This window comes from Molossus molossus, unplaced genomic scaffold (genome assembly GCF_014108415.1).
Source record: "Molossus molossus isolate mMolMol1 unplaced genomic scaffold, mMolMol1.p scaffold_m16_p_5, whole genome shotgun sequence".
NCBI lineage: Eukaryota > Metazoa > Chordata > Mammalia > Chiroptera > Molossidae > Molossus > Molossus molossus.
The window spans coordinates 86,134,747-86,156,253 of record NW_023425388.1 but is presented as its reverse complement, the minus strand read 5'-3'; the positions used below and the strand labels follow the sequence as shown (position 1 = coordinate 86,156,253).

The window sequence follows — 21,507 nt, the reverse complement described above, 5'->3', positions numbered from 1 at the left end:
CGGCTCTAAGATTCTCGTGCTAGGTTGAAAAACCTTGGTGCTTGGTGTAAGTGGTAGTTGTGTGGGTTTGCTTCTGTATTCTGTTTTTTGGAGGTGGGTGTTAGTAAAATTATAGAAGTAGATTGTTTTAGCTGAGTTGTCGATTACTAAAGGAAGTGCCCATACTCGTCTTAACATTGCACGTAAGAAATGTTATCTTGGAAGGGACATCTCCAAAAACAGATTAAGAAACAAAAGAAGCGCTTTGGCCGATGTGGGTCGGTGGTTGAGCATCGACCCATGCACCAAGAGGTCGCCAGTTTGATTCCTGGTCAGGGCATATGCCCAGGTTGTGGGCCCAATCCCCAGTGGGGGAGCATGCAGGAGGCAGCCAGTCGATGTTCTCTCTCATTGATGTTTTTATTTCTCTCTTCCTCTACCTTTCTCTCTCTCTCTCTAATATCAATAAAGAAAAGAAACAAAAGAAGTAACAAAATCCGACTGTGACTAAGCACCTTTGGTGGGCACACAACCTCTCTCCCATAGTTATGATCATCTTGTAATTATGAGGGACTTCCTGTTTGGTGCCCTTGAATAGAGTTTTCAGGTGCCTCTTAAGTTCCACAGCTGTGGCTCTAGAACCCGAACCCTGAAACATTGTACTCTACTGTCTCTCAAAATTTAGGAAGTTTTATCTGTTCTTGAACAATCAAAAGTACACACAAGCCACTGATCTGTTGCTTCAGTAATGTCCTTTAAATAGTAAATAGGAAAAAAAAAAAAAAAGTCCATATATTATGGAAGGAGGCATTGGCTTCCCTAACTCACTAAGGTTTAAATGAGCTAAAACATGGCAAGTTCTTATGGTGCCTCTTCCACCTCCACCACCCTCCGTATTATGAGTTGCCCATCCGTCAGGTGTACCTCTGTTCTTCGCAAGGCCATTTCTTGGCAGGTAACATTTTACCCCCTCCATGAATATCTTAGAGCCTGAGCATTTACCTTTATCATACTTCTTAATAAATTGCTGCTTATGTTTATTTTGGTGTGTCCTGCCTGCTTCCACACTCCATCCCAAAAGAAAACTCCTGGGAGCAAAGGGCCCTAGAGGCCCGCTCGTTCGTTCTCTCTCTCTCTCTCTCTCTCTCTCTCTCTCTCTCCTCCAGTGTTGTCATTAGTTTAAAAGCACAATAAATGAATTCGTGGGAGTGAGGTGAGGGAGAGACCCAGGAAGTCTGAAACAGCCATGGATCATATTTAAGATGTGTTTTTCTCTTTTGTTGAAGGCTATTTTCAAAATGTCATCTCTTAGTTCTTTCTCTGGAAATGGTTTTACCACTTGGAAAGTATTTGGCTTTAAATCTTCAAGATTAATCCAAGTTTTTCATTAAAAAATAGGAATCTCAGAATCACTTGACTTTTCTCCAAGGTACAAACTTTAATAGAACTTAAGCTTCAAACGGGATTTTTAAAGAAATCAGCAGAGTGGGTATCAATTTCTCAATAAATGCTATGCCATCACTTAAACAAGTCATCATGAGTTTACGCCTTGTTCGATATTAGATGACCATTTACCATGTTTTGATAAAGATAGCATCTTTCAAACATTTGCATTTTCTGTTAGATTCAACTGTCATGTTTTTATGGTCTTCCTGACCTCACCAAACAATAGATAAACTGTCTCCAAGTCTGTCTTTTCCTGGAAATAAAATAAAACTAATTCAGAATAAAACTAATTTAGAATATTTCAATATAAAGCATAATAATTTTTTTTTTTTTTTTTTGGTACATGCCCCTAGTGGAAACCAAACCCAGGACTCTCTGATCTGCAAGCCGACACTCCAGCCGCTGAGCCAAACCAGCCAGGGTGAAAGCATAATAATTTTTTTTTTCAAATGTATTGCATTAGGACCCAAATTTAACTTATAAAAATTTATTCTTACTTATATTTAAAAGGGTCTCCCAAATAGCTTATAGCCCTTTTGTTATGGGCCAGAAATATACTCTGTCCCAGATTCATTGCAAGAGGCTTGCTATTAAGAGTCTTAAATGGAAAGACAGCTGCCAAGAGGAGGATAAATTCGAGAATTAGAGGGTTATCTGGAAGAGATGTGAAGACAATATTTAGACTTCATACTTTCATTTATTTTTTATGTTTAAATGAGTTAAAATATATAAGGCACTTACTGTGTCCCCAAAACTTATTCTCCACCACCCCTTCTACCACATCTCTATTTATTATGAACTTTTTAAGGCATATATCAAAACTAAGAAATACAATCAAATCCTCATTTTCTAATTGTCATATATTATATTCTTAAACTTTCACTTTCTCTGGACATGTGATGCTTCCTGATATACCTGAAGAGCTGCCTGAAGACCAGCCGTTATTGTTTTCTAATTGTGCCGACTCTCTTGGCCTGCAGGGGGTCATCACAACGCAATAAACTACAAGCAGATGCTGCTTGGAGTGAGAAGTAACATGGCAAGGAAGAAAATGCTCCAGATCTTTGGATGCAGCCAAATTTATTTGCAAAGTGGTTCCCCAGGTTACATGGTGTTTTAGGTAATTATCTCCTTGAGATGGAGTCTCTACTCACCGTATAGCAAAGCCCAGTATATTTCCTGTCTCTTGCTTTTTTAGCAGAGAAACATCAAAGGAGATACAACAAAACAAATCCATTCCTGTCTGGGCTTATTACCCATTGTCTCTTTCTAAGTGGCTTTCCAACATTGACAAGCAAACCTTATCTCTTCACACATATTCAATACGTTCAGTTCAGACAGGGTGGCGTTCCAACCCTCCAGCTAAACCTTATCTATTCACATGCATACTTTGATTCTTGGCTGGCCAGGTCAAAAGCAAGAATGCATACAAGGTTACATTTTGTTCATCCACCAAACCCCCAGGCCTACATAATTGTTTTTGTTTTGTTGTTCATTTGTCATGTCTCACCAGCTAAATCATGGGCTCCTGAGGACCTGAACTGAGTCTCCCCTTCCCTGGTGTCCTCCACAGTCAGTAGGTCTGTAGATGTAGGTGTTGACTACCCAGAGTCTGATGGGAGGTTTGCTGGGAAAGCCTCCCAGTCAACAAAATAACAAATATCTATTTGCATGGAGTGAAAAATCTACAGAAAAAAGTTATTCTCAGGCACTGTTATGGTTTATACCTGTTGTTCTGGCATAATTATTAATAGTGTTCCCCTTTCTCTCAAAAGTATCTCAGTTTAGTAGCAAAAATGGTATGATTAATCTACCTATGGGAGAAAGCCTTGGATTCTTAGCATGGTAAGGACACTCCTCAATGAGAAGAGAGTTACAGAATCAAGAAGAGGTTGCCACAGGTTTGCCTCTGACGTGTTTCATTCACCAGGCTGGGCACATAGTAGCTGCTCAACAAATGCTGGAGTGGAAGTTTCACCAATCTGTTAACTGATGATTTGATGTTGAGTGCCTACAATGTGCTATGCTAGGTCAGGGGCTCTGTAGAAACAGTTCACTAAATCCTCACAGCAACCCTTTAGAGCAGGTACTATTAGTATCTTCCCAATAAAGACAGTAAAGAACCCCCAAATAAGAAATCTGAAAGTGGCAGGTGGGCTTCAGATCTGTGCATATGGCCACCATGTCACAGCGCTTTCCCCAAGGCATATAGGTCCTGTTACCTGTGAGCCCTGTGTAAAAACTCGTCTCTGGGAATGATTCCTGCTCCCTCAGCCCTACGTGGTAGCACTAACAAGCATATTAAGAAAGAGAAAGCCTTGATGACCTGAAGGCTTTGGCTTACCATCTGATTGCTCCTGTGAACTAGTTTTATTATTTGACTGACTTTTCAATAGTGTTTCCTGTAGAGATAATATGAACGAAGTGATGAACTCACTGGAAAATGTGTTTCCAGGCTGTCCTTCAAAAGCAAACCCTTGCCAAACCTTAAACCACGTCGCAGGCAACACCCTACACTCACTTTCTCTGTGGGTTGCACATGTAAAAGACTGGCAAGGAAAAAAACCTACTGGTAATAAAGTGGACAATTGTAATACCTCACAGGTCTGCAAACCAGGAAAGGATGTGCATTGGCTGTGGGGCAAGGGAAAGAGAAATATGTTGTTAAATAGTATTTGTTTGCAGAGTTAGGGACAGAATTTATCTCCAAACAAAGAGCTACCTGGTACAGCAGCACAGGTGTTGGGTATGCAGGGATTGGGATGGATGGGTAGGTCAGAGCTGGCTGCTTGGGCATGTGACCAGTGCACTCAGAAGGGCCCTGAATTTGAAGTTTAATGCTTTGCTGTCACTGTTTCGAAGTTCTAAATAATTTTACATTTCATTTTGATTTTGTCAGTGGGGTTGAATGGGACAGTGCTGGAAGTGCTGAGGGCGTGGCTCCTGGGCTCTGGTGTTTGGCCTCTCACCCCTGCACCTAGTTTGATTCTCAGCACCTGGTCCCCTGGCACCCTTGCTGCTGGCCCTTCTCCTCAGCCCACTCAACAGCCACTGTCGCCTTCACCTTCAGCAAGGACTTGGTGTGGATGCAGGGAGGGTCGGGTATGTACCTTGGCCCCACACTATGGTGACATCTGACAGAACGTGGTGGCAACCATTACTGCATGGCCTGGCAGTGACACAATGCATTCGGAGGTGACTTTGCCGGTGAAAACCTCTCTTGCACCCTTATTAAAGTACCCAGTGCGGCCCAGCGCAGAGGTTGCAGTCTCTTGGTGTCTCTGGGTTGGGATGGCAGGCCTGTGAGAGGGAGAGGTTGGCTTTTGCACGCTGGAGGGTGGGGTGGGTGTTAAGGTGCTTTGATCCCGAGGTTGCGGCTGATGGGAGTGGGCCACCTGCAGCGCGGCTGGCAGGGTGAGGGGGGCACTCCTGCAGGGCTCAACATTAAACAGGCAATGAATACCATGAGGGGTCTAGACAGAGACTGTGAAAGAAAGGAAACATTTTGCATTTTAGCGTCTTTAATGTCACTTTCCCCGTTTGTAAAAATAGGGTCCCTCCTTTTGATTTTTGCCTTGATGAGGCCTCGATGTAAGCAGGCAGCGCAGGGTGCCGTGTTCTGCATCGCAGAGCCCCCCTCTCCTCGGAAGGAGAGGAAACGCAGAAAACGTTTCTGGCCATGTCTTACTCAGTGGAATGTGTCTTTGAAATGCCCCTCTGTTTGGAATAAGGATTCGTCTTTCCTTCCAGACCACGTTTGTAATCTGTGGAGAGTGGAGGAGCATAGCCGAGCCTCCGGGTGTGCACATTACTGGGCTTAGGAAAAGCCCTCTTTCCCCCTCCGACCTCTTCCTTCCACCCGCTCCTTCCCCACCTCCTGTCTTCCTGTCACAGCTGAGTTCTCTTCGCATTCAGAGTCCACTCACTCTGCAGCATGGGACGAGGGGCTGCTTCTCCCTGCTGTCATCAATTTCGAACATCTCTGAACAAGCCCTCTTGTAAATACACACCAACGGAAGCTGTGAGCTTCCTGCAGAACACGCCTAAGGCTGGACACTGGAATCCCACCAGTGTTGATGCTTCTACTCATTTTTGCATTAGTAGCTGCTCTGTGATGTGGGGTGGCTGTGCCTCCAAAGACCATTTAACCTTCGTATTGCCCCAGCCTTCTTGGGGGCCAGGGTCTGCAGGCTGCTCTCAGAAGCTGAGAGAAGCCAGGTCTCTCGGAGGCCGACAGCCTAGCAGAATGTTCTGTCCAAACGGGTGTTGGTTCATTTTTCAATTGTTTTTATAACTTTTAATGGAAATAACTACTGAACAGTGTAGCATTTGCTTTAAATTATTATCTAGGGGTGTAACAGGGGTAAGGATTGTTCTTACACATAAACCCACATACCTTTTTTTTTTTTAAGAACTAAAAGAGTGTTTATTAAATAGATCACTAAGACACAAAGGAAAAACTACAGGGGTACGGAGGACGGAGAGGCTGACTTCAAAAGTTTCATGACGGTAGTATATTTCAGCTGTTCTTGAGAGGTTTTTTTTTTTTTTAATATTATTTTTGTTACAGATGTTTCTCCTTTTTTACCCCACTGACACCCTCCTCCCCATCCCCAGCTTTGTTGTCCATGTTCATTGGTTAAAACCACATACCTTTTATAAGAAAAAACTTCAAAGGAAAAAAAAAACCAGTTCTACAGGAAAGCTTATCAAGGATGGTTCAGTGGTTCAAGTTTATTAGCTTTTCAAACAGAGCATTTACTTTCATTTGCTGACTATTTCCCAAATCCTCAATCATTTTTCCCTTTCTTTCTGCAAAGCCTCACACTTTATTTTTACTCCAGCCGCAGGCGGGGGGGAAAAAAAAGGATAGAAGAAAAGATTTGTTTATTCTTTCAGAAAATATTTATTGTGCAATTACTATGTTTCTAAGTTTAATGGTACAGATATCAACTGATTCTGGGCCAGATTCAGCGTGATCCTCAGCCCACCACATCTTCCTCCAGGGGCTTAGAAATACTCTAAAAGGTGGAGGTCATATATTAGTTTGTGAAGATTCATAATTCTATAGACATGCATTTTTATGTACAACTAAGGGCAACATGCTAGTAATCAAAGTGATTTATTAATTACTAAAGGTTTATATTCATAAACTTAGTAAACTTAGTGCAGTACTGATATTACTTGTGACTGTGCCTTCTTTCTGGACTTCTGCCACCATGAAACTTTGCAAAGCTATGGCTTAGCACTTGTCTAAGCAGACAGCAGAATTCTCCTGATGCTCTAGAACAATGCCCCATCAGTACTTTTCCAGAAGGGACACCAAACTTCCGGAAAAGACATCAAGCAGGGATGTTTCTGAGTTGGTCAAGACTAACAGTGGCTGCTCTTCTAGTTTTTGACTATGTAATTACTGTAGGGTCACTTAATTATTATATGTTGTGGTGAGTTTTTGTTGACATACTGTCTGGAGGGATGCATCCCTTGCATCAGCAGTATCTGAGCCTCTCGTTTCCAGTCACTGGGCTTCAGAGTGGATCTGGACATGTTCTCATATAAACCACCTGTATCCCGTTGCTGAAACCGATGTGCTGTTGTGTCAATTAGTTGTTATTTGTCACTGGAAAGTGAGAATGGGTGCTGTGGGTGGGGAGCAAGGTTGGTTATTCTCCTGAAATTTAGAACTACCGATGTGGCTTTCAAAAAGTGAATAGACAAGTAGCATTTTAGTCTTTTTACACTTCAACCTCGCCCCGCACACACACACCACCACTACCAGACTGTCCACCTCTTGCCCATGAGGCTACCCTCACTCCTTCGTGGCCCAGCTGGAAGGGAGCTGGTGTCTGCAGCGTGGGCGAGGGCAGCTGGGACCACAGGCAGAACCAGGGGCCCACCGGAGCTCTGCTGGCTTACCCCCTCCACGGCCACACTCAGAGATCCTTTTTCAGAACTGACTATTGGATGAGTGGAACTCTCTGCCTGAGCTTAAAACACAAGGAGGCTTTTCAAGGGTCTTTTCAAACAGATGTTACTCAGTGTTAGTGTTGATGAAATACAGCACAGGAGCTGTCTGCCAAATGTAAAAACTATAGGGAACCCTTAAACTTGGATTGTACCCACTCAGGTCAGAGTACAGCTAAGGTTGGCAGGTGAGCACTTGCAGATGCAAAGAAAAATAGATAGTATTTCTTTCTGTAGATTTCTATGGCCACAGACTTTCTGTGCAAGTTTTGTGGGTGATTTTCTTCTTAACTTCTTAGGAGTCTTGTGATGTGCTTCTAATAATAGAAACAGCTACCTTATTTCATCAGATTCTAAAGCACTGTTAACTGTAAATCACACCACTACTTTATCTAAGATGAAGAATAAAGTTGCTGATTAATGACCTTGCTTTTGCATCCCTCAGGGCCTTTATTTTATACTTATTGAAAGAGCTCCCTTTGAGTCATAGATACATAAATTTTATATTATCTTTTCTTTTTGTAAAAAGATACTTACTTTTTAAAATGTTTCTTTTTTATTGATTTTTTTTTAAGGGAGAGAGAGATAGAAACATGGATATGAGAGAGAAACATCAATTGGCTGCCTCCTGCACGCCCTCTACTGGGGACCAAGCCGGAAACCCAGGCATGTGCTCTGACTAGGAATCAATCCAGGACTTCTCAGTCCATGGGATGATGCTTAATCCACTGAGCCACACTGGCTAGGGAAAGATATGTTTTAATAAACTTTTCATGCTAGAATAACTTTAGAGAAGAAAAGTTGCAAGTATAGTCCAAATAATTCCTATGTACTTTACGTCTAGTTTCTGCTATTCTCAACATCTTGTGTTAATACGTTACATTTACCACAACTAATGAATCAACATTGATACATTATCAACTAAAGGCCACACTTCATTTGATTTCCTTCATTTTCAACTAATGTGACCCAAAGTCCCTGCCAGGACACCACATTACATTGTCATGTCTCTTGGGGATCCTGTAGACTGTCAGCTCCTCAGACTTCCCTTGTTTTTGATACCCTTAACAGTCTGGAGGAGTCCTGGGTAGGTATTTTTAAAAATGTCCTTCAATTTAGTTTTGTCTGATATTTTTCAAATGGTTAGCCTAGGATTTGGGGTTTAGGGGAGGAAGATATCTATTTCTTCAAAACAAAACAAAAACAAAAAAAATAAGCAAAAGAAAAGTGAAATTACTGTTCAGTATTCTTCACCTTGGGAGCTCAGCTCTTCTGCTTTGTCTTTTGGCTCAGAGCCTTGATTCCAACCATGTCATGTCTGTGCCAGCAAGATCATTGGTGATGCAGCATTTTGGAGACACTGTTCCACTGGGATTTCTTCCAGATCACTGGCCTCTTTGCCAGTTTTGAAGCTGTCACTTTCTCGACCTTACTGGAAAGTGTCAGGCAATGACAGCAAGATCTAGTCTCTCACAAGACGTTTGCCAGCCAGCGTCTTTAGCTTATGGAGAAGGTGAGCTCTCCACACCTTATGGTTCCAGGGACAGAGAAAAGGAATTTGGAAGGGCACTATGACAAAAAATTCTTCCCATTTGATGTGATGCTGTGTGTGTATTTAGTAGAGGAAGATGCTGTTCTTATGTAATTAAAATAGAACTGATCATGAGGGCAGATGCTGGGTTAACACCAATCCATTCACACTAAGTCGCAAATGGTTGCTTTTGTGATCCTCTCTGAGGACAAGCAAAAATAAGATTGAAGAGGACAAGCTATTCAGTCAAGTGAGGAGGTACTTCAAAGAGGGAAATGATTGTAGGAACTTACTCTGGGGCCTTCTAGAGCAAGTTTGTTATAACTCATTATTCTGGTAAGATTGGCCTTATGAGTAAATGTTCCATTAATTCTCCCAACCCACTGCTTTATCCCACATCAGTGGTGTAAAAGTACACATAGTATAGTTGGTTACATAATTCTTTGTTTGCCAAATCCTTGTCCTAGCTACTCTGTAGAAAAGCTGGAGCAGGTTACAAAAATAGAATCATAATGTAACATTTAAAAAATATAGTAATAAGCCCAGCTGGTGTGGCTCAGGAGTTGAGCTTCAACTGATGCACCAACGGGTCGCTGGTTCGATTCCCAGTCAAGGCACATGCTGAATTGCAGGCTTGATCCTCAGTGGGGCGTGCAGGAGGCAGCCAACTGATGATTCCCTCTCATCAATGTTTCTATCTTCTCTCCCTCTCTTTTCTTCTCTCTAAAATTAAAAAACAACAACAACATATTTAAAAAAATATATAGTAATAAAACAAAGATGGTTGAATGGTCTGATAAAGTCAAGGAGAGTTACTCAACAGAAATGTATGTGTAGGATCCTGTACATTTAATAAAGATGGTTCAGATGTTTTAAGATATATTTTATCATATTAAGGAAGTAGTTCATTGAATTCTTATTAAGAACTGGTAATGAATTTTGTCAAATGCTCTTTAAGCATCTGTGGAAATAGAAAATATTTTTTTCCTCCTTATGTTACATTTCTGGAATAAACTAGATTTGGCCGTAATGCATTGTTGTACTATTTTCTGCCAGATTCTGCTTACCTTATCTAGGATATTTTGCATTTATATTTATGAATATTGTTAAAAAAATTATTCAGTGACATTTGTTAAAAAAAAAAAAAAAAAAAGACTTTATTCAAGGAGGAACTACCTTGATAGTGGAGGGACCACTGCCATGGGGTCTTATAGTCGAAGAGAGAGATGGGTTCTACTCTAAATACAACAAGGAAAAGTGGAGATTTATAACCAAGGAACAGGGTTGGGGGGGAAATCAGTGGACGAAAAATTACTAAGAGAAACATCAAGTGTAAAGGGAATTCTGATTAAATTGACCTAACAGTATTCTTGCTGAAGGCAGGCCAGGGTGATTGGATACTTTCTGAGGGATGGTGAAGGATCAGGAACCTGATCAGATATCAATGGTGATGAGCTATGGGGAAATCTGGGCAAACCATTTAAGCAGGATTCTCCCTAAAACCAGACAATGCTGAGATGAACACAGAAACCCAACAGTCAGGGCCTAGTTGAAAAAGAGCTAAGAAGAAGAGATTAGGAATCAAGGAGAAAATATTCATCAGCATGGTCTATAATTTCTTTTCTATGAAATTTTTGTATTTTGGAATCTGATACTTGCTTTAAAAAACAAAAGATTTGGAACATTGTCCTTACTTTTAATATGTCCTCAGGACCTCTTCAGGCACAAACTTCTGCTTTCAAGAAATCATCATCCTGCCCTGGCCAGTTTTGCTCAGTGATTCACAGGTTCTATTCCAGTCAAGGACACAAACCTTTGCAGGTTTGATCCCCCGCCCCAGTTGGGTTATGTGGAAGGCAACTAATCTATGTGTCTCTCTCACATTGATGTTTTTCTCACATTCTCCTTCCCTCCCTTCCACTCTATCTAAACATCAATGGAAAAATCTCCTAGGGTGAGAATTAACAACCAAAAAAGAAATCCACATCATGATAGCTAAAATTACTTTAGCAGATTTCTGTGTGTTAGGCACTGTTATAGGCTACTCATCACTAGGAACCCCATGTGGCTAGTACTGTGATTTCTTCCATTTTGCAGATGAGAATGCTACTTGCACATATGTTAAGTACTTCACTTTATAGCTGAGCAGGACTTTGCAGGGTCCAGAGTCCATGCTCTTATGCTCAGAAATTTAGTTTGACATGAAACCAAGTTGTGAAAAAAGATGACAGGGTAAATAAATTGTTTTTTTATGTTCCTTACCTGATATCCTTTAAGATCATCCTGGCTTATTTTCTGTTTATTTTGTGGGAATTTACGTGGCAGAAACATACCTCACTATGACAGCATTCAAGAGCAGAGCTGCTTGCAAGGCAGACGACCTCTAGTAAAAAGGACAGATTTGGGATTTTTCAAACAGAGCAATTATGGGAGGATTATTTATATCATCAAAATCTCTAGTACCTTATAAAGGATTTCAATAGATTTCCTTAGACAGTAAATTGTCTCTATGTTCCACCATAAGGCATAGAAATTTAAAAAAATTTTTTTCTTTATTATTTATTTTTAGAGAGAGAGGAAGGGAGAAGGAGAGAGATAGAAGCATCTATGAGAGAGAACATTGATTGACTGCCTCCTGCATGCCCCCCACTGGGGGTTTGGCACACAACCTGGGCATGTGCCCTGACTGGGAATCAAACCCATGACCTCTTGGTGCAGGGCATAGAAACTATCAAACAGTAGATTAAGTAGTCTGAAACATTGTATAGGCTTAACTATTAGGAATGGGAAGTTTGATAAGGTAGTTGCATTCCACATGAGTTTTCTTAAATCAACATTTCAGTTAATACATTCTTTAAATGAAAAAAGGTGTGTATTTTGTCATGTATTACCAGAATTTCTGATCAGGCTACTGTTGTGTATATATTTCCAGGTTGCTACAAATCCACAGTTTCGTAGCTCAGAACAGAAATAGAAATCTTCTCTTTCAGTTGTTTGATTTTTCTTTGTCTGTGTTACCAATCAAGAGTAAAACTGCTGAAATACATGCAGATTGCATGTTTCTAATGAGCGGAGAGAGCTGGCGTGTGCACCCAGACCCCAACATCTGTTTCAATCTGTAACAGGCTGCAACAGGTTTTGCTTTATGCAAAATGACTGTGATCATAACAAAAATTACTTTTAAATTGCTTGTATGTCTTGGATCATGAATGTTATTTTTCTAGTATTTCAGGTCTTTTCTTAAAAACCACTGAGGCATAGTTGACTTAATGTGTATCAAGGAAGGAAATAAAAGACTAGCTCTAAAAGGCTTGGTTACAATGAGAACAATGTAAGAAAAATAGGGATTTAGCTTTGTTTTCTAGAAGTGAATTCCAGAGTTTTAATGAAAGGGCACTTTGAAGACTAGATTAAGATAGCAACATAATTTATGGGGCTGAGTGCAAAATAAAAATGAAGGATCCCTGGTTCAAAAAGCAGGGGAAAAAATGCCATTAAACAAACTAAAATACAAAGTTTTCCCTTTCTTCCAGAGTTTCTCTCTCAACTTGTCATGGTGTTATTTCATTTGCTACTTAATGTCACCTAGGTAAACAAATATTAATGTTTTTATCAGCATGAATTTTACCATTTATCAGTATATTGTGCAATGCTAGTTTTATGTGCAAATGTAGCAGCTTTTAACTCCTAAGCAGGATCACTGACGTTACACAATTTGCATTTTGTAGTGCATACATGCATATGTATTTTATTCTTACCAGAATAGAGAAAGTATGCAAAATTAACTCAGCTTTTCACTTCATTTCTCAATATGTGCACATTCTACCACTACTCTGCCTTTGCCTTGCTTATGAGTATAGAAGAACTGAAAAGAAAAGGAACTAGGGGTTGCTCTGACTATCCCTTCTACATCATCATGTTCAGCATGTACTAGTTGGTGAATACAAGAAGTAACATGAGGAAGAAAGAATATAGGATTTCTTGGTCATTTGTGTTTCTTTTTTTAAAGTTTTTTTCTTTTTTTTATTGATTTTTAGAGAAAGAGGAAGGGAGAGGGAGAGGGAGATAGAAACATCTATGAGAGAGAACATCGATTGACCACCTCCTGCAAGCCCCCCCACTGGGGATCGGCCTACAACCTAGGCATGTGCCCTGACCGGGAATTGAACTGGCGATCTCTTGGTGCATGGGTCGAGGCTCAACCACTGAGCCACACTGGCTGAGCCATTTGTGTTTCTTAAATGCCATTGCCTTCTTTCTGCATCGAACCAAGTTCTAGTTCAAATGGGAAGTTGGCCTCCCAGAGCTGCCAGTGTCCCCTACCTTCGAGTCTTGCTGAGCTCCTAGGCAAGCATGGATCCTTTGAAATGCTGGCTAATGGGGCATCTTAATGCTGTATGTGAATGGGAAGAACTGCAGACATGCATATTGTTCCTGTCTCCTCTGCTCACACATACACACTTCATTGTCCTATCCAACTTCCCTTGCAAAACACAAAGTTAAAGAAAAAAGTATGAAGAATTTCAAGATGGTAACAGCAGGTTATTAGACCAAGTTTGGGACCCTTTGGGGCATGGGACTTGGTGTGACTGTACATGTTGCATGCCCATGAAGCTGTCTGCCTCAGTGATCTCATCTACGAATTGGGGTGATGATAAGATGTGTCAGGTAGGATTGCCATGAGGAATAATTAAGTTATGAATCTAAAGTGCTTAACAAGTATCCTGCACATAGAACATACTCAATACATGGTAGTTTCTAAATACCTCTATCACTTTATATCCCAAATAAAATCAGGAAATGGCTATTGTATTTCTACTAGGAGACTTGATTTAGGTTGAGAACATTCCCAATATAAGCTTCACGAAGCAAGATATGCTGTCCAACACTTGGGATCTGAAACACAATGAATGCTCCTTGATCTGTGTTGTGATCATGAAGCAACTATAATAAACAGGCAAAGCTCTGAAGTCAGTTCAAGGAGGTCCCTGGTGTGCTTTTTGCTGTGGTAATTACCCAGCAGGTTACAGCAAAAAGGGCTGTGAGATATCCAGAAAAAGACAAAGGCTGGAGTCATTAAAGGCAGTTGAATTGCCAGGTTGCCTTTGCCTGAGGATGAGGTCAGCGCTGTAAGCCTTGGGCAGAGAAGGCCTGTGTTGCAAATTCACGGAGGGGAGCTGTTTCAACCCAGAATGTAAACAGTACAAACGTGAGATCTGCCTGAGCAAACAGGGGTGAGCATCTGAATGAAACTTGGGAGTAGAATGAGTTTCAGAATCCAAAGTTACTGAAGAAATGTTGTAAATAATACCCATCAATTAGTTAATTCAGTGGAGCTGCTTATGAAATGCTGTTCAGTATATCCAAAATGTGTTTGTCCTATTGTATGTATTGAAACAAACCATTCATCTCAGAAACATCAATTTTAAAAAGATCATTTAATAAATTATTAGCTCATGATTGACTTAGCGCATACTGATTGTTTAAACATCATTTTATTTAAAACCTAAATATTTTTAAAAGAGATTATCTATTTTCCATTGGCATACTTTAGGTGAAAATTATAGCAACCTAAAATTGTAAGTTTGTTTAAAAATTATTCATAAAAATTATTTGTTTGATATAAGAACTGACTGAGAAATTATGCAATGGGATTAAAATAATAGGGCATTATAAATGTATCTTCACAAAAATGAGCAATTTCAGATCATGCAACAGGTGACATGTCCAGTGTCTTAAACCAATAGGGGTTTTCTTCTCTGATTTTAGCATCAGGCTGACCCTCTGTGAAGAATAGGGTGACAGAATATGCATAATCTGATTATTTAAGATATGATTTGATTATTTAATATCTTTACGAAGGAAAGGATTGATGAAGAAGTGACATGAAATCCATGTCTAGTGAGATTCTTTTAAGACCTATCCCCTATCCCTGTACATTTGGTTTTAAAAATCTGAATTTAATTTTTATTTTAAAAACCGAACCAAACTGAACTGTTTACAAGGTATTAACTTTCCGAATTCCTGGGTCCTCTCATCCACTGTGGTTATGATGACTAAAGTCGGGAACGCTGAGTCAGGACATGGGTGTGCTGTGGCAAATGCTGCTCGTTCTCAAAGAATTTCATTAATAAAGTTACTATTATTTCCAGATGCAGAGCCTAAATATCTCATCGTTGTGCGACCTGCTCCTCCACCAAGTCAAAAGAAGTCATGTTCAGGTATTTTTTGTTCTTTTTTTTTTTTAATGAACTCTCATCTATGGCTTTTCATCTCTTTTCTACGCATGGAGACCCAGTGCCTTAAGAATGTAGATTAGCCCAGCCGCTGTGGCTCAGTGGATTGAGCATCGTCTCATGGACTGAGAAGTCTCAGTTCAATTCCTGGTTGGGCACATGCCTGGGTTTTGGGCTCCATCCCTAGTGAGGGTGTGTAGGAGGCACCCAATTGATGTATCTCTCACATTGATTTTTTTTCTCTCTCTAAATAATCAATAAAAAACATTTAAAAAAAAAAAGAATATAGATTAGAAGATGAAACATGCTCAGCAGACTTGGGGTCAACAGGTTAGTAGCATAGCCTGGTGGTGGCTATGATTTCTTGGGATCCTGTCCTAGTACCCTCATATACAAACTGCAGGGCTTTAGGCAAACTAGCAAACCTCTCTGTGCCTCCTTTCTCCTGCATAATTAGGTCATTGTGAGACTTAAATGAGCTCCTGGATATGCCACACCTAGGACAGGGCCCAGCACACAGCCGGTGCTCACAGAGAGTTGTCCCTGTTCTGTCATTTTGAAACGTGTGAACTCATGCCTGCTGTTGTGCCCTTCAAATTTTGAAGGCAAATTTTGATTCTAACCTTGGCAGAAGGAGATGGTTTATGTTTCAAAAACATAGCTCAGTGATATGTGTTGGATTAAATGGATCGGCACTTAGCTTTTATTCAGTCAGAGATAGAAGGACCCCTTTCGTGAAACAGCCACGCATCACCCATCTCCCAGGTGAGGAGGTTTTGAAATAGGAACATCGACACCATGTGCATGACTGAAGGAAGATTCAAATCCTCCTTGAAGCCGTCCCAATTTCACTACTGAAGTTTCTTCTCAGACCGAATGAGCTGGCCGTTGCTTTAAGGAAGGACCAGCAGAGCTGTGAATATAATTTTCCACCTGACACCACACCTTCCTAACTCTGTAGAGAGAGTTGATCTTGTTTTCCAATGCAAACTGTTCTCAAAATAATTATTTCCTAATCACACTTATCTTTTATAGTACACTGGGTGCTACACACAAAAAGGATCTTTTTTGTTTTATTTTTGTTACATCTTTTTTAAGGTATGAAATGGGTGGGGAGAGTACAGGTCTTTAAATATACGCAGCAAAGGGGCCCTCGGCAGCTGTGTGTCCTGTCTTCTAGATTTATCAGCCAAGCCTGGTTAGCATCAATCAGTTGCCACAATTCTTTCCCCTCTCCTCCCCTCCTTCTGTTGTTTTTCACTTCTTTTAAGAGAAGCAATAAATGGTGAAGCATTTTCAAAAATACGCATTCCTTTCCCTGACCTTTTATGTTATCCAAAGCCCAAGGAAAATTTCAATCACTCCCTACAACTTGTTAATCCAGGCAGCTTTCCATACTCTTCATAATAAATATATTCACAATATTTCAAGCCACTTTTTCAAAATATTTAACAATAAAGTCAAGAAGCATGAGTCTGGTTCCATGGGATTCTGGCTTCCTAGTCATTGAACTGTTTCTCAATGCAGATATGATCATAAAATATACAAAAATTTATAAGGAAAGTCGAGACAGTGATTGCACCTTAATAGCACCTTATTAACTCCATTTCATCTCGGAGCTTCTGTGACACTGGCCGTGGAGTTATTTTCCACTTTGTGAGGACCAGTGCAGGAAGCTGTTCCATCTTCTCAGGATGTAGTACCCCACCTTTCCTCTCAGGCGACAGATATAATTTTTGTTTTGGAACTCTGCATTTGAGAATGATACAATGACTAATGGATTCGCTTTCATTCATTTTAATTTTAATGATTAAAATGAAATTTTAATTATTTAATGATTTTTTTATATTAAAATCCAAACTTAGTGAAATGATTATTTGGTGGTTATGTAGTATAGGTTTCCTTGTGAGAAAAAAAAATGTATTTTTGGTCTCTAAGTGGCCTTTATTCATATGTTGTGAGCTAAACCAATAATGTAGTAAACAGAAAATTAGATTACATTGCAGGAGATTTGAGTCTTGACCTTGCTTTTGGTGTTATATTGGTCACCCTTGAAACTTCTCTGGGCCTATATTTATCTGCAAAATAAGATTACATTAGTGAAAATCAACTTGGAGGTGGGAAAAGGCATACCAGAATCACCCCAGGCCTTTTTCAAACTATACATGCCCCTACCCTCATCTCAAATTCTAATCTGCCCGCCTCGTTGGCCAGACTTGAACCCTTTGAATCACAATCATACAAGGTACTATGATGGGCGGATCTGGAAAATTATACAGAGAAGTAAAAATGCATGTTTGCAACCAAGTAAATGATAACTATCATTGAAAATTATTTAAAATCTTTTAAAAATCCAGCTATGTTACAGTGAGGCAATTTATCATCGCTAGGTTATGCATTTTCTGGGTTCAGAAAGTTTTTCACTGGAATAATAATTTGCAGAACTTAAATCTAGTAGAAGCAACATATGGTATGATTTTCAAGGGTGTTGGGTTCTGCTAACCTTCACTAAGCTCATACAAGGGGTACCTGCCTAACCACTGCTTCCCACTGCATTAGATTAAGATAACACATGTTTCTTCTAGAGCGAATACAACACCCATAGTTTCATGAAATGAATACAAACTACATGTGTTTTACATTAGCTCTGCGTAGTTTTATAAGGTCTGCTGTTGGATTTTTTATTTTATGCACTCTGATTTTTTTTTACTGAGCCAGTGTTGGTTTCCATGGTTGACGATTGTCCCTTTTCCACTGTTTTCATTCTTGCAGTTTCACATATTTTTGAAAATGCAAATATTTCCCCCTATAAACTGGAAAACAATCTACAGTGATTTATCAGCATCACTCTAGGCATTGCCCAAAGCTACATGTCCCACCAGAACAACTGTGTTTCCTGTTATTCCTACCTACAATCTAGATGCTAAGCTTTCTTTTTCCTTCTTAAATGTTATTTCACACTAATTCACAGCCCCAGAAAAAAAAATAAATGTGTGTTTATTTTTGTCGGTAAAAGAAATGGAGTGTGTGTGTGCATGCGCATGCACGCGTGTATATAAACACACACACGCATATGTATATGTGAATACAGTCTGTGTATGTATATGTAAATGTGTGTGTGTTTGTTTATTTCACTGGTAATAGCCAAGACCTCCATATTCATCTCTGACTCACAAGAAAATAAAAACTAAATATAATTAAATATAGCTTATTTGCTACACATTTATGACTATATACACATATACATACACACATAAATATCAAAAAGAACTGTCTCATTCTTAAATTTATTGTCAAAGAATTAATATTTGTGCATTATATAAAAAGAAAGAAACTTTATACTTTCACACTCTTCATCATCTTACCAAGTCATCTTTATGCATTTACCCCAATCATGAAAATACACTAAATGTTACTGGAATTAACCTGTATGTTCCCTCCATAGGCAAAACACGCTCTCGCAAACCTCTCCAGCTGGTGGTTGGCACTCTGACCCCAAGCTCCGTCTTCCTGTCCTGGGGTTTTCTCATTAACCCACACCATGACTGGACATTGCCGAGTCACTGTCCCAATGACAGGTAATTCATCATAATGGTAGACTTTGTGTTTCATGTGAAAATTAGTCCTTGTTTTAATAGTATGTGTACATGCTTTAGAGGAATGTGTAACTATTAGCATCATCAGCCTTTACAGATCACCTCTTAGCAGTCCAGCCTATTCTGGGTATAAGGGGAATGCAAAGACCTAATAGAACAGAAACACATGCAAGTGTATTTTCTTAACAAAGAATAAACTACAAGGAAGGCTATGCCCCATAGCAAATGGAGAGTACCAGTGAGAAGTGGAACAAAAGCTCGGAGGATGAGGCTGAAGACAGGAAAAACTGTTAAAAGTGGGAAAGGTTGCTGGTTCACAGGAAGGTTGTATATTTAATGTTTTGTTTTGTTTTGTTTTGTGGCCTAACTTTTCCATTTACACTCCCACAACCAATATATAAAGGATTCAGGTTGGTCCACATTCTCACCAGCATTAAATATTGTTGGTACTTTTCATTTTAGTTATTCTAGCGTAGTCATATCTCATTACCATTTTGATATGCATTTCTCAGGTACTAAGGTATTGAGCACGTTTTCATGCACTTTTTGGCCAAATATCTATTTACATAGTGCTTATTTTTATTTGTCTAAGTTGAACTAAAAAGAAAGACCTTTAAAGATGTTTATAAGTCCTCAAAAGTACCTTTCATATGACTTTGATTAGGAAATCTAGACTAAGAAAGAATTAAATTTCCCTTCACATGTCCATTCCGCAGCTCTGAAGGGGAAATTTTGGGGAAAAGGCATGCAGAAGATATTGCCAAAACCAAATTTTTTGAAAAATAATTTTGAGATGTTTCAAAGAACTGAAAAAAAATTTTTTTTCATTTCACCCACTACTAAACCCATACTTAATTGGTTTGGAAAATAGACTCTTGAAAGAACATGCTTTTTGTGATAATTCCAGTTTCTAGTGGATTGGCCCAGGGTGCCAATGCTGAGAAAATAAACATCTATAAATTGCTTTCTTTTTAAAAGTAATTTTTCTTAATCTCTTATTTAAAAGGAAAGGCAAAGAGGGGGAGGGAGAGAAGTAAAGAGGGAGGAAAGGAAGGAATGGGAGAGAGAGGAGAGAGAAAGAGAGAAATTTGGTACACTTGTAGCAAAATTCAGTTGATTTTAATGGTCATTCAACTTGCTTGATAAATTCTTGAGGTTCAGTAACTACAAATTCTTGTGGCATGATTTGGACATGATTTCCTCCTCTGTCCACAAGCCTTTCCTTCAATTTCACCTGGTCCTACTGACCCTTCCATGAAAGAATTGATCTAAAGAGTGCTAACTGATCGCTGTTGTCAGGACCTGACAGCACAAGCAGATTCCAAACGTGGGGAAGGTAGAGGAGCAGGCGGCTCAGTGGAGCTCGGATTGGAATCAAGGCGGTTGGCTCACAGGCCCAGTTACTTAGACCAGCCGTGCACCTCACCTCCAGCCCTGGCTCTGCTCTTCTCATCAAACAGACGCACTCATGCCTGTCAAATCACAATATTTAAAATAAATAAAGCCATTTAGAATAAAGTTCCTTTAAAAATTAAATAATAGCATGTCAAGATGCTTGCAAGCTTTTACATTTGAGTGAGTGAGTGAATCAAGGCATCCCTGACAGAAATAGGGAACTGTTAGGACAGGACTAAAAGGGAAGAATTAAATGGTGATGGCTCAAAAGAAGCACTTGAAGTATTTGTGAATTGTACTTACTATGGCTCCTTTCTCCCCAGTTGGTACAGTTAATAAAGAGCTGACATTTTAGTCTTCGTGGTATTTGAGAAGAAATTACAGTCCCTATTTAAAAGCTCTGGAAATACTGTACTCAGTATAAGCAGCCAAATAAATCCACCAGAACAAATCTAAATGAGTGTAATTAGAAGCAGACTTGGACAAACTCACTCTCACATGATCGTGCAGATGTTTTTAGAATTTAGGCTAATGTAGTAGGTTAGAATAAGCAATAATAACTATAGGGAATGATTGCTTCTCAAAAATTGGAAGGTTAATACAGCTGAAGTTTTCCTTCCAGAGTATCTTCTTACATAACCGTTGAAATAGGAATGCCCTTGGCTAGCCACAGAAACACCAACTGATGTTATTTTAATTCATTGAACTCTAATATTTGGCCCCCTGTGTAGAGTCTCTGATTCTTTAAAAAAAAAAAAAAATCATTTTATCATTTCACATTGGCTAGTTGGATAGCCCCATTTATCTAACACAAATGCAAATAATTTATTAGAGAAGTTTTTGCTTTTTACTTTGATTTTGGACTTCCTGGGTCAAAAAAAACTTCCTGTAGTAAGTTTTCAATGAGAAAAAAACCTGTTTTTTTGTTTTAGTTTGTTTGTTTTAAACTTGGAAATATTGATGAAATATTGATTTACCCTTTGTGGGACATGTTTCTGTTCATAAGGTCCATATGTGTCTCCCCGTTTTTCAATCCTTTCCTGAGTTCACAGTGGAGAATAGATGTGCTTAATTTACAGTTTTTAGTTTTAATGGATTTTGAATGGAAGAACGTTACACTTGTCCTCGATAAATCTAAGGTCTAAAGAAAGCTTTCCAAATTGGCCCAGATGAAGAGTAAAACATGTTTTTAACTAAAATTTATTTCACCATTAATAGCGTATTTTTTCCTTCCCATGTTTCCAACTTAAATCATTTAAGATTGCTTTAGTTCTCTCTACTTTGCCAATTTATTAAAGTTTTATGATTCATTTAGATATCATTCTAACTTTCATACTGTATTTATTTACTCATAATGCAA

General features: G+C 39.3%; 1 protein-coding gene across 1 annotated transcript in view; it reads left to right on the top strand.

The window, feature by feature from the left end:
* The window catches only part of LOC118616995 (ABI family member 3 binding protein), a 188,635-nt gene that overhangs the window by 18,016 nt on the left and 149,112 nt on the right, over positions 1-21,507 (top strand). The window contains exons 3-4 of the mRNA XM_036242520.1: positions 15,073-15,141; positions 18,602-18,734. Of these exons, the coding sequence (XP_036098413.1) occupies positions 15,073-15,141; positions 18,602-18,734 (202 nt within the window). The remainder of the gene's footprint in view (positions 1-15,072; positions 15,142-18,601; positions 18,735-21,507) is intronic.